This window comes from Puma concolor, chromosome B4 (genome assembly GCF_028749965.1).
Source record: "Puma concolor isolate L17-30 chromosome B4, mPumCon1.1.hap2, whole genome shotgun sequence".
NCBI lineage: Eukaryota > Metazoa > Chordata > Mammalia > Carnivora > Felidae > Puma > Puma concolor.
The window spans coordinates 63,505,835-63,520,476 of NC_141673.1; the positions used below are offsets into that span (position 1 = coordinate 63,505,835).

Genomic DNA, 14,642 nt, shown 5'->3' on the forward strand with positions numbered 1-14,642 from the left:
AACAAATACTTATTGGTGCCTAGCGTATGCCAGACCCTGAGCTGGATAGAGTGGTGGACAAGTTATGACCAAGGGCTTAGTGGGTTGCTCCGTGGGACGGTGGCCTGAGCTGAGTGGTGGTCCTGGCTCCAGCCTGATCAGCTGTGTGGGTGGCCTTGAGCAAAAGTCACCCAGATCACGGAGTGATGGGTCAAAGCAGGCTTAGAGGTCATCTGGTGCCATCTCTTAGGTTACCCAAGGGTGCACAAGTCTCTGCACCCCGCCCTACACCCTATGGGGCCTCAGTCTTTAAGTGTAAAATGGGGGCATTGGTCAGATGCCCTTGAAGTTCACTCTGGCTTTACTATTCTATAACATTACAAATATGAGGAAGTTCTAGGGAGGTGGATTTGGTGCCATCCCACCGTGATCTCTGTCCTCCACCCTTAATACCAGGGGGAGGGGTGGTAGAGTCCAGTTCACAGAGATGTTTCTCAAACACATTCACGGAGCCTGGAAGGCAGGCATCTGGCTTTCCTTGTTGCTGCAAGGTGGTCCCCAGGGGGGAGGGTTTGGAGGTGAGTCCTCAGTGGGATTCAGCCCATTTCCCCGATTCTCTTTCTAGACCCCAGAGTGGCTCCACGCTGCCTCCCTCTCCATGGCACACTCGGATTTCCTGCTGGGATCTTTTCGCTCTTCTTCTCTTCCTCACTGGCCCCTTAGCGCTTCGATCTCCTTTGTTCTCCCCACCGAAGGCCCCATTACTTCTTCCCCTTGAGGTCATCTGTGGTTCAGCTTCGTTCAGGGGTGTGCCAAGTGGGGTGAGAAGAAGGAGGAAGGGGCTTCTAATCCTCTGGAGGGAGGGGAGACTTGCTCACTGTTGTCTGGCCTGCGGGTAGGGCAGCCACAGGATGGTTCACATTGCTAGGACTGACTTCCTCATAGCATGTCCCTTGAGTGTCCATTATGCCGAGTCCCTGCTTATGCTTGCTTTGAGTTACATTATCAAAGGCACAGTATCCTAGTATCAGGGGCCATCCGGCTCTAGGAGCAGGCGGGTGGCGGGGAGGAAGAAATTGCCCTCCCACCATATAAAGAGGGACCTTTAGAAATTTCTAAAAATCCGAGCTGTCCAATGCTGCTCACCAGCAGTGGAGGAGCTTCAGGGAGCTTCAGTGGTGGTGGCTGGATGCCCCCTACCAGGCGTCCTGGACCTGGTGGGAGGCTCACGGAATACCAGAGGGCAGATACAGAATCTATCCTGGGGGGAGCCCCAGACTCCTGTGTCTGCTCCCAGTACCCCAAGGGAGTATTTTTCTTTTTCTTCTTATTTTTTTATTTTTTATTAAAAAAAAAATTTTTTTTAACGTTTATTTATTTTTGAGACAGAGAGAGGCAGAGCATGAACGGGGGAGGGGCTGAGAGAGGGAGACACAGAATTGGAAGCAGGCTCCAGGCTCCGAGCCGTCAGCCCAGAGCCGTCAGCCCAGAGCCCGACGCGGGGCTCGAACTCACGGACCGTGAGATCATGACCTGAGCCAAAGTCGGACGCTTAACCGACTGAGCCACCCAGGCGCCCCTCTTCTTATTTTTTTAATATAAAATTTATTGTCAAATTGGTTTCCATACAACACCCAGTGCTCATCCCAACAGGTGCCCTCCTCAATGCCCATCACCCACTTTCCCCGGGAGTATTTTTCTAAATGCATATTTTACTTCAGAGCCCAGGTGCCTCTGATCTCTAAGCTGATACACTCAGTGTGTGACCCAAGTGGATGGGCCTGGGCTGCGTGCCTGTGGAAGGAGCAGGGACACAGGCTGGGCTTGGAAATGTGCCACTTGCCCAGATCCTGGATGGAGATGCCTGGTTGGAGTGGGGTGGCGCCTCATGGATGATTGCTGGGTTGAGCAAGAGGAGGGACTTGGACACCCTGTTTTTCGGTTTCATTTCCAAATCCTGGAGCGTCTTTCAGCCAACGATGACAATAACACCTCTATTAACCTCGTAGTTTCTCCCAGTGCCACCAAGCGCCTTCCTTCTCCAATTATTGCAGGTCGATTCTCCCTCGAGAAGCTTCACTCTCTTCTGTCCAGTGTTTCCTGGGCACTCAGATGCTCCATCTGACCCCGTCTCTCCTTTGCCACCCCCCCCATCTCCTTCTCTGGGAAGCCTTCCTTGAATGACCCACAGTGACTGCTCGGGGCCATCGCTCCCACCCCCAGCCCCGGGGTCCAGGTCTCGGGCTGCTTCCTTGTCTTTGGGACGGGCCCAGCTCTCCTGCTGGTCTGGGAGCTCCGAGGGCAGGGTCTGGGCCTCCTTCTCCCTTGGGCTCCGCACGTGTTGGGCCCCTGTTCTACAGCCATGTCGGAATAGGTCAGCTGGAGACAGTGACAGATACAGTCAGGCCAAGAACATCTTGCTCCCCAAGGCCCAGCCCAGGCATGGGAGGGGATAAAAGTCTCGTGCTGGGGCCTCAGGGCAGGAACTCACACACTTCGATTATTGTCCGTCTGTCTGCCTGCAGCTGTGTGACCTTCTGTCTCTACCATGTCTCACCCCTCCTGCCAGGCCCAGAGGGGCTTCAGTGTTCGCTCGGCCTGCTCTCCTCGCTCTGGGGGCTGTGGCAGAGGCAGCTTCAGTAGCAGGAGCTTCGGTTCTTTTGGGGGGCGCAGGGGGGGCTTTCGTGGGAGGGCCTGGGCATCAGGGGGAAGGCTAGGGGTGTGGCTTGGGGAGGGCCGCTGTGGGCCTGGGCTTTCCCTGTGCCCTCCGGGGGGCATCCGGGAAGTGACCGTCGACCACAGTCTGCTGACCCCCTTGAAGATTGAGATTGACTCCCAGTTCCAGGCGGTGCGGACTCAGGAGACCCAAGAGATCAGGACCCTCAACAACCAGTTTGCTTCCTTCATCGACAAGGTGAGGGTCAACTCGGCTAAGCCCCTCTCTCTGGGCCTCCCTTGGAGGAACTGTCCTCAGTGGGTTTGGGAATGGAGAAGTTTCCTTGGCTACCACTTTTCTAATCACTTCTGCAGTGAGGAAGTCCTTCCAGTGGTTTAACTGCAGTCCTGATTAGGCTGAGGCCCTGCTGTTCTGTGGTTGGGGCACAGGGACAGAGAACAGTTGTTCAGCAGTGGGAAGCCCCTCCCCTGTTAGCCATCCTGATCACTTTGATGTGCTCAGAGCCTCATGCGAGGGCGTGAGGCTGCCCGTGCCCAGGCTGGATTTGGGAGGTAGGGGAAAGGTGGGCTAAGTGGTGGTGGGGGGTTCCTGGGGCTTGACTTTCCAGAGCCTGTGGCCAGGGAGTCCTACCGGAGCCTCAGGGACCCTCTATTTGTGCTGCAGGTGCGGTTCCTGGAGCAGCAGAACAAGGTCCTGGAGACTAAGTGGCACTTGCTACAGCAGCAGGGGGTAAGCGACAGTCCCCAGGGCCTGGAGTCTTTCTTCGAGGCCTATGTGGCCCAGCTCAAGAGGTGGCTGGAGCAGCTCCAGAGAGAACGAGGGGCCCTGGATGCCGAGCTGAAGTTTTGCCAGGACCAGGAGGAGGAGTATAAGGCCAAGTAGGCAAACCCCAGTGCCCCCGGGGGCCCGGGTGGGGTCCAGGAGGATTTGGATCGGGGCTGTTGGTTGGAGGGTCTCCCACATGCTGAGCTCCCAGAGACACATGGGTGGCCTCCCTTCTGCATCCCAAGCCCTCTGATTCTCAGGGTGCCCCGCTGTCACAGGTAAGGAGGCCCCACAGTGCCTGATGCCCAGGTCTGGAGAGCCTCAGTTCCAATAGATCCAGCTACAAGGGCCACGTGTCCGGTCAGGGCTGGGAGGGGCCTGTTTAAACAATGCCGCAGTGGGTTTTTCCTCGATAAATCCTGTTGAGCAAGCTGTGGGCTAAAATGACTCAGATGTTCTCTGGTCTCGGTAGTGGAAGGGAATCCATTTAGGGGGACCATCCCCAGGCTTGTGGCATGATTCACAGCTGGGCTGTGTTTCTGGGCTCCCCACCTAGGTCACCTGGTGGTGTGGAGAGAGCCCTGGACTAACCAGAGGCTTGGGTTTGGCGACTGTGAGCAAAGGGTAGCTGTGTGGCCTTTTGCCTTTGCCGGCCTCAGTTCCTTACCTGTAGGTTGGGAACATGTCACCTGCTCTTCTCAACTCCCAGAGCCATTGGGAGGATGGCTTGTGAGGCGGGGTGGGTCCTGCAAAGAGCCCAGGATTGGGACCGGGAGAGCTGGTCTTAGATCTGCTCTCGCCACCTAATTATCTACGACTTGGGCAAAGTCACGTGATCTCCCTGACACAATCCAAAATGTCCCCTTCACATGACGATTGTGAGTAGTGAGGAGAGGTGTGGGAATGTGCCTTACAGACGTGAAGGAAAGTGGCCTCATGTGGTCGGGTGGACACGGGCTGAAAGAGTGGAGAGGGTCATAGCCAGATTGTGACAATGACCTCCTGATAGGGAAGGTAGGGGAGCTGGCTGGTTATGTGTCCTGCTTGGAAGCATCTAAAGGCAAGAGGGGCCTTTTCTGGGAGGTTGTGCTTGGAGGCGGGGCATGGGTTCTGATCTCACCACCTCAGGCATCGTCCTTCTGTACGTATTTGACAGGTATGAGCAGGAGGCCTACAGGCACGCCACACTTGAGAATGACTTTGTGGTCCTAAAAAAGGTGAGGGGGGGTGTCCAGCTGCTTCCCGCGGATCCTGAGCACCCACCATGCACCTTTAAAGCCCAATTCAGGGCTGGGAGGGTAGGGGGTGGGAATCCTAATGCAGCACATGATCTCATGCAGCCTGTAGGGGGCCCCAGAGAAATGAGACATCTATGTAGACAGAGGGACCCCAGGATGAGATCGGATGGAAGGACTGCATGATGAGCTCTGGGTGTCACTGTGGGAGAGGGTGGGGAGGGAGTGGAAGAAGCAGAACTGGTTGAGAGTAATCCGGGAAGGCTTCCTGAAGGCAGTGTGGGTCAGTGTCAGGCAAAAGGGAGAACAGGGTGGGGCGGGGTTGGAGGAGGAAGGAGCGGGTCTGCGGGGAGAGCTGTGGACGAGTATTGGGCAGTGCGCGACCAGAATTCCTGAGCCAGAGTGGGACCCACAAGCAGGAAGTGGGAGTACATGGCTGCTGTCTTCCTGTCCCCAGGATGCGGATGGGGTTTTCCTGAGCAAGATGGAGCTAGAAGGCACACTGGAGTCTCTGCAAGGGTACTTCTGCTTCTTGAGGCATCTGTATGAAGAAGTGAGGATCCACCAATGCGGGGTGGTGGTCTGCTGAGGGCAGGTGGGAGTGAGGGGAGGGGAGGGGGCCGGCAGGCTCCCTGGCCACAGTGGGAGTGGCCAGGAGGCGAAGCCTGGTTAGGGTGACTTGGATCCAGTCCTGCAGACATTTGACAAGCAAATACTGAGAACGTACTGTGTGGATTGCTAGGTCCTGGAGATGCACTAGTCAATAACCAGACACAAATCACAACGCCTGCTTTCTGTTGGGAGACAGGCAATAAACAACAGACCTACTAAAGAAGTAAATTGTAGAGTACGTTAGAACGTGATCAGTGCTATGGCCAACAGGAAAAATCAGAGCAGGGAAAGGGGGCTTAAGAAAGTGGGGAGGGGGTAAGGCAGGTGGCAATTTCAGATAGGGTGGTCAGAGTGGCCTTAATTAATTTTTTTTTTACGTTTACTTGTTTTGATAGACCAAGAGAGACAGAGCACAGGTGGGGGAGGGGCAGGGAGAGAGGGAGACACAGAATCCGAAACAGGCTCCAGGCTCTGAGCTGTCAGCACAGAGCCCGATGCGGGGCTCGAACTCACAAACCACGAGATCATGACCTGAGCCGAAGTCGGACGCTTACCCGACTGAGCCACCCAGGCACTCTGAGGGCCTTATTTGGAAGACAAAGTTTGAGAGAAGATTAGAAGGCTGGTGGGGAAGTTAACCAGGCAGGTGGAACCGGGGAATTGCAGGTGGAGCGCAGGGCCCCCAGTGGAGCACTGGTATCTTTGTGGAAATGAAGAGGCTGTGGGGGTTGGAGCAGAAGGAGCGAGAGGGAGGCAGGTGTGATAAGAAGTCAGGGCAGTGATGGGGACCAGGCGATTTCGAGCTTGCAGGACATTTACCTTGAATGTCCACGCTGCAAGAGTCATCAGACATCACCTCCTACAACCCTCCTTTTCAGGAGAGGAGACAACAGAGGGCATGCTCAGCACCACCCAGGGGAATGAGGGCTGCCCCCTGACGGAGTGTGGGCAGAAGTCAGGCATCCTGACAACCTGCCCGGGACTCCAAGGGGGAAAGGGAGCAGGGGCAGGTGGACACTGAGTCAGTCTTCCCTGCAGGAGCTGAACCAGCTCCAGACCCAGGCCAGCGACACGTCCGTGGTGCTGTCCATGGACAACAACCGCTGCTTGGACTTCAGTGACATCATCGCTGAGGTCCGTGCCCGGTACGAGGAGATTGCCCGGAACAGCAAAGCCGAGGCCGAGATGCTGTACCAGACCAAGGTGCCAGGGCCAGGGGGCAGCACCGGGCTGGAAAGGGCTGTGTCTCCATGCCCATGCCCCAGGGTGGTCGTCCCCCTCGGTCCCCTTGGGGCAGTTCTGATAACCTCCTTGGGGCTCCAGAGCTGGGTGGGCATGGCCACTTCCCCTCTCCAGGAGGGGGGCAGTGAGGGAAACCAGGGGACACCAGCCCAGACTGGCGTGGGCTCATCCCACTGTGTCCTGCCTTCAGCGTTTCACCTGCATTCCGAGTGAGGATGCGAGGAGGTGAAGAATTGGGGACACGATGTTTCTCATGGTCTTGGGGTCAAAGGTGAAGGTCCTCTCAACTAATGGTGTCACCTCTGTCCCCCTCAGTACCAGGAGCTTCAGGCGTCCGCCCAGCTTCACGGGGATAGCATGAAGGAAACCAAAGTCCAGATTTCTCAGTTGCAGCAGGCGAGTCAGAGGCTGCAAAGTCAGATTGAGAACCTCAAGAAGCAGGTAAGGCTCCCAGAGCTCCCCAGGCCCTCCCGGTACTCTCTTGGTGCCAGGGTCACTGCTAGGTCTGTGTCCAGGTTTGAGTACTGGCTGAAGCTTTGGATAATTTGGGTGGAGAAAACCTCAAGCCCCATTTCGGAGGAATTTGACCTCCTTCTGAATTCAAGCCTGTGTGTGTTTTGCACTGAACAACTCCAGGGGGCGCTGCTCGCGCTGCCTTTCATGGCCAGGTGTACATTTGGCTTTTGGCTCCTTGGGGGAGAGTGTTAATCCATCTGTTTTCTAGTCTCTTCGTTTGAGTCTTACTCCTCAAGCCCAGCGGAGACTCTAAGGCTAGGTGCTGACTTTCTGGGTCCCGCGTTGGGGAGTGTGAGAGCCAGGAACTCAGGGGGCAGGCGAGATGGGAAGTGGAATGGGGGTGCATGGGGGGGGCGAGCCCTCCGTAAGCAGATGCTTTAGATGCTATGTGTGGGTTGGAGGTGATGCTGTAGGTGCCTGGTGTGGGCTGGCAGGGGGAGAGGGAGAGGGCAGCAAGGAGAGAGACATGGTTTCCTGCTAGTCCCGGAGACCTCACTTCTAGACGTGAAGGATTACAGACTCTTCAGCTCTCGGTATCTTTGCACCCACTTTCCCCAAACCCGAAGAATTGGTTTTGGGATCGGCAGAGGGTTGAGAGCCGAGACGGCAGATCAGGCGGGCTCCTCACGCACTTCAGCTTGGCAAGCAGGGCGCGTGTGACCCGTCCACTCCCCGGTGGGGCCCCCCTGGGAAAGCCCTTGGAGCTCAGGCCATTCAAAGCCCAGACGCAGTCTCCACCCATCCTCACCTGCTCTCCTGTGGGATGTGATTCGGGACCCGAGATGAAGGTGACCAGGTCCTATTGTTCAATTTGCTGCCAGTGTTTTGTCCATAGATTTGAATTCCTTGCTTGCGAATGCCTCGGCGATGTCTGTTACAATGCAGATCCCTGGGCCTCTGTCAGACTGAGGGAATCAGTATCTAAGGGCAGAGCCCAGATACTTTCTAAGCTCAGTTCGTTCACCAGGGTGACTGAGGGTGCGGAGCCTCAGCCCAGCAGCCAGTACTTAGGAGTGCTACTCTGTCCCCACATCTGGGACCCACAGCTTCTGCCACACAGCAAGGTGCCTGTCCTGCGAGAATCCCTCTTGGGAATTCTTCCCACCCGGCCCCATTTTCCTGCACACACATGGTGGACTGGATATCCTTGTGCCAGACCTAGGGCAGAGCCCCGCGGTCTAGGACCAGACATCAGCTGTCCGGGGTTAGGGTCCCAGTTCTGCCCCTCACCGTTTTTCTGAACCTCAGTTTCTTCATTTGTAGGATAGAGATATTTCCCAACAACAAGGTGCTTGTGAATAGAATACAAAAGAAAAGAAAAGAATAGAAAAACATAGAATAGAATAGAATAGAATAGAATAGAATAGAATAGAATAGAATAGAATAGAATGGAATGAGACTACACTGGGACTAGAATAATGAGAGCCTTTAGGGAATGCCTTCTTTCCTGACCCAAACAGGAAGGTAAACCCACTGGATGGCAGATTAGATAGAGAAGTTTTTCCCCTTCTGGGAGTTTTCTATCAGATCAGAGAGGTAAGCACAGAGAGCGTATTTCTCAACCCCCAAACCGAGGCACATGGTTTGATATATAGTAAAACCTTGGCTTGCAAGTAACTTGTTCTGCGAGCGTTCCGCAAGGCGAGCAAACGTTTCTAATATATTTTAACCTGACAAACGAGCGATGTCTGCCAATACGAGTAGTATGTGACACTGAACGTCACATGATCACAACGGAGCCAATGGTTCTTGAAATTCGCTTTGATATAGGAGTGCTTTGGATTACAAGCATGGTTCCGGAATGAATTACACTCCCATACCAAGGTTTTACTGTACTTTGTTAACAGGACAAAGTGTTTGAAATGGGGCTGTTCTCAAACCATCAAGGATGGTGGTCACCCTCAAGATGAGACTTGTAGATACTGCTCCATACAGGACAGGAAGGGCATTAAGTGCCTGGGTAGAGCTAAAGTGCCTCGGGTAAGGAGCTAAGGGGCAGGAGTGGGAAGAAATAGGGGAAGATCATCGGAGGAGGTGAGACAGGAAGCAGATGAGTTTGCTGTGGCTGCCGTAACAAAGTACCACCAACTTGGAGGCTTGAAAACACCAGACTGTGTATTCTCTCAGTTCTGGAGACTAGAGGCATGCCATCGGGTGTTAGCAGGTGCGCTCCCTCTGAAGGAGCTGGGCGGGGGAATCCTTCCTCGCCTTTTCCTAGCCTTTGGCGGCCCTGGGACTCCTGGGCATTCCTTGTCTTACGGTTGCATCACTCCAGTCCCTGCTTCCGTTGTCACATGGCGTCATCTCTCTGTGCTTGTCTCCGTGTTCTCTTGTCTTTTTCTAGGGACACAACTCATTGGATTTAGGGCTCATCTTGCATGCAGGATGCTATCATCTTGTGGTCCTTAATGCATTACGTTTGCAAAGACCCTCTTTCCAAATAAGACCACAGTCTGAAGTTCTGGGTGGACATGACATTTTTGGGGACACTAGTCGACCCACTCGGGGAGTTAAGGAAGCAGAAGAGGCAATGCGTTCCCTTAGGATGAGAGCAACGGGGAAGTGGGGGTGACCATGGATACTTTGAGCTCATGAGATTGTGGTCTACCCTGGGCTTTAAGCTCCATCCATAGCAGGTGACTTGGGAGGCTGTATTGGGCTTGCAGCCACTTTCTCCCTCATTTCTATACACATCCCAGAATGCCGACCTGCAGGCCACCATCGCTGATGCTGAGCAGCGTGGGGACCTGGCCCTGAAGGACGCCCAGGCCAAGCTGGAGGAGCTGGAGGCTGCTCTGAGAGCGGCCAAGCAGGACCTGGCCCGGATGCTGCGGGAGTACCAGGAGCTCATGGGCATGAAGCTGGCCCTTGATGTGGAGATCGCCACCTACCGCAGGCTGCTGGAGGCCGAGGAGTGCAGGTGGGGGGCCTGGGAACTCAGCTGAGGGGGCAAAGGGCGATGGACTGCCACTGCAGTGCTCTCCTTGCTGAGGGGGATTCTGAGATTTCCTGGCACTCCGAGCCACTAAGGGCAACCCATTCTGCTGGGGGGCGGGGAGGCAGAGATTTAAAATTAGGACTGTGGGTTTTATCTGCTGATTGGGTATGTGAGCTGCTCCAAGAAGCTAAAAAGCATAGGGAATGCATTCTTTGCAGCCCTTCTTAGCATTTCCTTCTCTTGTCCTTTCTCCATCAGGATGTCTGGGGAATGCACCAGCCAGGTCACTGTCTGTGAGTATCAGGGGACTTGGGGAGAGGGGTCCCGGTGGGGAGCTGAGGACCCTGCAGTGACTCTGGCGCATTTCTTGGCAGCTGTAGGGGGAGGCAGCACCATTGTGTCTGGAGGAGCTGGTGGTGACCTGGGGGGCGCTTGTGGACTCAGAGGTGGGAAAGGAAGCTTCGGGTCTGGCTGCTCCAGCATCGTGACCGGAGGCTCCAGCGTCACCCTGGGCTCTGGGCAGGGCCCGGTTTGGGGCCCCTGCTCTGTGTCCGGCTCCGATTTCAGCTCTGGCTCCAGCTCTGGCGGTCACACCATCCTGAAGAAGACGGTGGAGTCAAGTCTGAAGACGTCCCTCACGTACTGAGTGACTTGGCAGCCGCTTGCTCCTCTTGCCTTCCAGAACCTTCTCAGTCCAGTTCCCACCTCCACCGCCCTTCCTGGCCAGCTCTGTGTCCCTTGCCCACCGCCCTTCCTGGCCAGCTCTGTGTCCCTTGCCCACAACCTGAGCCAGCTCACAGGGGACTCTGCACAAGTCAATAAAATCATGCCTGCCCGCTGTTCCGAGTGTTTGCCCAGTCTCCCTTGCTCTGCATACTGACCCACATCTCCTTTGCCTGCTGTCCACCCCAGGCCAAGTCCACAGCACCCTGTCCTCTAGCCAGCCAGCCTCGTCCTCTCCTCCCCGCAGCCCTCAGGAGGAGCTGGGAAACCCCTGATGGGCTTGGCCAGCCAAATATTGTCCTTTGTGGGGAGGGGAGAGGCCTGAGGCCCACTGACCAGAGCCTGCGGGCTGGAATCACGGGCCAACCTGCCTACTCCTCTTCCCCTGTCTCTGGACCATTTCTCTAGCTCTTCTGTGACATGAAACAGCACCCACTTCTCCCTGAGGGGGCATCTTCCCTTCTCTCTCTCCCCTCTCCCACTCTTTCCCTTTCACGAATTCTACTGAGTGCAAACCATACTTGAGGCACTGTGCCAGGACTGGGCTATGCTGGCAAGCTGGATCAATCCCAGCCTGCCCTCCTAATGGGTTCAGTCTCTCTTTCTCTCTCTTTGAGTAAGTTCTATGTCCAATGTGGGGCTCGAACTCATGACCCCAAGATCAAGAGTCACATGCTCCATAGACGGAGCCAGCCAGGTGCCCCCGGGGTTCAGCATCTTCCCCGTCCCCTTCAGTTTCTGGGTTCTCCAACATAACCCCTCCCACCCATGAGAGCCAGATCGTCCTTCCAGAGGCCTTGGTTACCAGGGCCAGAGGCCAGCCTCCTGTAGCTAATTCAGACAGCCTCCGTTGGGGGGATGGGGGTTTCTGGTGAAGTTCCCTCTGTGTCCTGCCCCTTTGTACAGTCTCCTCCAGGGACACGCTGGCTCCAGCTCCATCCGAGGTAGCAAGCTGGATCCTGTTGCCACAGCCCCACCTCATCTCTGAGCTTTAACCTGGCCCTTCTCCTGGACAGCAGTGCCCCCAGGAGATTAACAATTCAGCAGTGATGCTAAGCACTAGCTTTAAACAGGTGATCCCAGGGCATTTAGAGGGGAGGCTGAAGGGCAGAGATGAAGGTGCCCTGTGGCGGTGTGCAGTCTCTCTGCCACTCCCTCTGGCAATTCAGCTCGACCCCCAGGCTTGCACCTCACCCAGTAAAACAGAAGCAGGCCTGCTGCCCAGCCCACGCTCTCCGCAGAAGTCAACCTGGGAAATATCGATCACTGTTTGGGAATATCCAACGGGCATCCCACACCTCATCCCAATCAGCTCATCGGGGGGCTCCTTCTAGCCCTCTGCTCTGCTCCCTGGGATGTCCTTCATTCCCTCCATCTCTGCTGATGTTTCAGTATCTCTTCTAGCTTGTTCCCTGGTAAATTGGCTGTACTCCTGACTGAACACAGCCCCTCATCCCTGTTCTTCCTTCTTCCCATGCCTGCACCGGATTTTTCTCCTCCTGGAAACCTTCTCTAATTCCCTCGGTCTGAATGCGCCAGACCCTTTCTGTCCCCGGCCCAGCCTGGCTGTACCCGTAGCTATCCTTGGCTCTGTCTCTGTCTGGTTCTTGCCTGGGACCCAGGTTTTCCCATTAGCCTGGGACCCATGGGCAAGTTCTTCTCTTGCACCCAGGATGGGGACCAGCTGCTCGGCTTGTGCAGGGGGGCTCTGGTGGGCACTTGGGACTGAAACTCAGCCCATCCCCTTACCTCTTGACTCTCATCCCACCACTGGGCCTGTCTGAACATGAGACTGGAAAAGTCTTCTTCCCTCTTCAGTGGGAAGCTCTGCAGGAGGCCAGGAGTGTGGGCATCAGGGCCAGATGCTAAGAGGGTGGGGAGGGTCACCTTCTCCCCCCGGGCCCCTACCCCAGCAGCCCGCTGGCTCCTACACGGCTCCTCTTGTCTCCTCCCTCCCTATGTGGCTAACACCAAACTCCATGGTCTTGGCCACAGGAAGTCAGGCCGTTCCCCAACCCCCGTCCCAGTTTTAAGGGGAGGTCAGCCCTTTTCTCAGACCATCTCCACCAAAAATGTCTGAGAAGGAAGCTTTTGAGCCTTCTTTAAGGGAGACAGGGGTTGGGGGTACACAGCTCAGGAGCCAGGATTCCTGGGCTTGCGTCCCAGCTCTGCCACTTACTAGTGGTGTGGCTTTGACCAAGCTGTGGAACCTCTCCAGTTTCCTCATCCGTGGAAAGATATTAATAACAGCGCTTGCCTCACAGGGCTGGCAGAGGGGCGTGCCATTTGGCGTCCCAGCAGGAAACGAAATTCACCCGAAAGGTCGGCTAAATGGACTTTAATGAAAGGAGTACCTATGGAGGTGTGGGCGTGGCTAAGGACACAGAAAGGATGGAGGGGCCCAGAGGCTGGGAGCAGTGGGAAGCCACTGCCATCCCCAGAGATAGCGAGGCTAGTGGTTTGTCCAGGACTGAGCCTTTTTCCAAGACGTGGGGCTTTCAGTGCTAAATAAGGACAATCCTGGAAGAACCAGGGTGAGGAGGCCACCCGGTGTAGAGCCAAAAGACAGGAGGAAGGAGTGACAGATGAGACAGGAGCAGGGACTCTTGGGGGGATCACTTGGAAGAAGCCATAATCATGGAAGAGGCTGGGGAGAAATACCAGTCCTCCCTTCCTCTCTCCCAGATCTCCTACTGACCCCACCTCCCGCCCCCCATCCCCTCTGCCTTGGCCAACCCACCTGGAAGCCGGAGAGCGAGGGAGCAACCTACAAGGGTCTAGAAGGTAGATGACTGATCTGGGGCAGGAAGGAGGTGGACGGAGCCTACCCATCATGGACGTGAGATGTGTTACTGCACTGATGTGTCTGCCACGTAGGAAGTGCTCAGTAAATGCTGATTATAAGAACCATTGCTGTTAGTTTAGAAAGTCCTATCCTTGTATGAGGGCTCCCAAGGGCAGCAAGTGTTTTCTTTACCCCGTATCTTTCTTTTTTTTTTCCTTTTTAAAGTTTGTTTATTTATTTTGAGGGGCACCTGGGTAGCTCAGTCGGTTAAGTGTCCGACTTCGTTTCAGGTCATGATCTCGCGGTCCGTGGGTTCCAGTCCCGCATTGGGCCCTGTGCTGACAGCTCAGAGCCTGGAGCCTGCCTCGGATTCTGTGTCTCCTTCCTTGTCTTCCCCTCCCCGGCTCACGCTGTCTCTCTCTCTCTCTCAGAAATAAACATTAAAAAAATTTAAAAAAAAAGTTTATTTATTTTGAGGGGGGAGGGGCTGAGAGAAGGAGAGAGAGAATCTGAAGCAGGTTCCCCACTATCAGCCCAGAGCCCAGCTCCACGAACCATGAGATCATGACCTGAGCCAAAATCAAGAGTCAGACACTTAATGGACTGAGCCACGCAGGTGCCTGGCACCCGTATCTTTCCTACCGCTCTGTCCCCAGCCTGGCCTATGTTGGGTGCTCAGCTGACACCATCAGCCATCTTACCTTGTCCCTCCTGCGGCAGCCTGCCATCCCCTCTGCTCTTGTGTCCTGCCACAGCGGGGGAGAGGGGGGACCCCAGGCAGGTGACAGTCTGCAGACACAGAAGCCCTTGGTTGGAGCGGCAGCAGAGGGGAGGAAGCGATTCCTAAGCCACAGAAAGAAGGTCTAAGCTTGGGTGTTCAGTATGAAAGCAGAGAGGACAGTCAAGGCCCCAAGAAGAAGGTCCCAACGGTGGCTGGGTTGGGACCCGTGAGCCCCCCATCCCCCCCACTGCCTAGGAGGGAGCATGTCTCCAAGCAGTAACTCAGAGAACAAGCCCTGGGCGGCCTGTGCCGCTGTCTGTCACCAGCTTTCAGCACAAAGCCTGGCTCAGCGTGCCAGGTCAATGACATGAGGCTGTCGTTCCTGGGGAGCGGTGGAATGTTTGTTTGTGGCCGAAGCTACTCCCACCTCCCCGGCTGCCCTGACTCAG

At 55.5% G+C, this 14,642-nt stretch overlaps 1 protein-coding gene across 1 annotated transcript; it reads left to right on the forward strand.

The window, feature by feature from the left end:
- The first annotated feature begins 2,453 nt into the window (after positions 1–2,453).
- Positions 2,454–10,804, forward strand: KRT78 (keratin 78). The gene is made up of 9 exons (XM_025930725.2): positions 2,454–2,893; positions 3,320–3,534; positions 4,578–4,638; positions 5,114–5,209; positions 6,307–6,471; positions 6,826–6,951; positions 9,726–9,946; positions 10,223–10,257; positions 10,339–10,804. Exons 1-9 carry the CDS (start codon positions 2,528–2,530, stop codon positions 10,608–10,610), a joined length of 1,557 nt encoding a protein of 518 aa, XP_025786510.2. The 5' UTR covers positions 2,454–2,527; the 3' UTR covers positions 10,611–10,804.
- Positions 10,805–14,642: the final 3,838 nt, after the last annotated feature.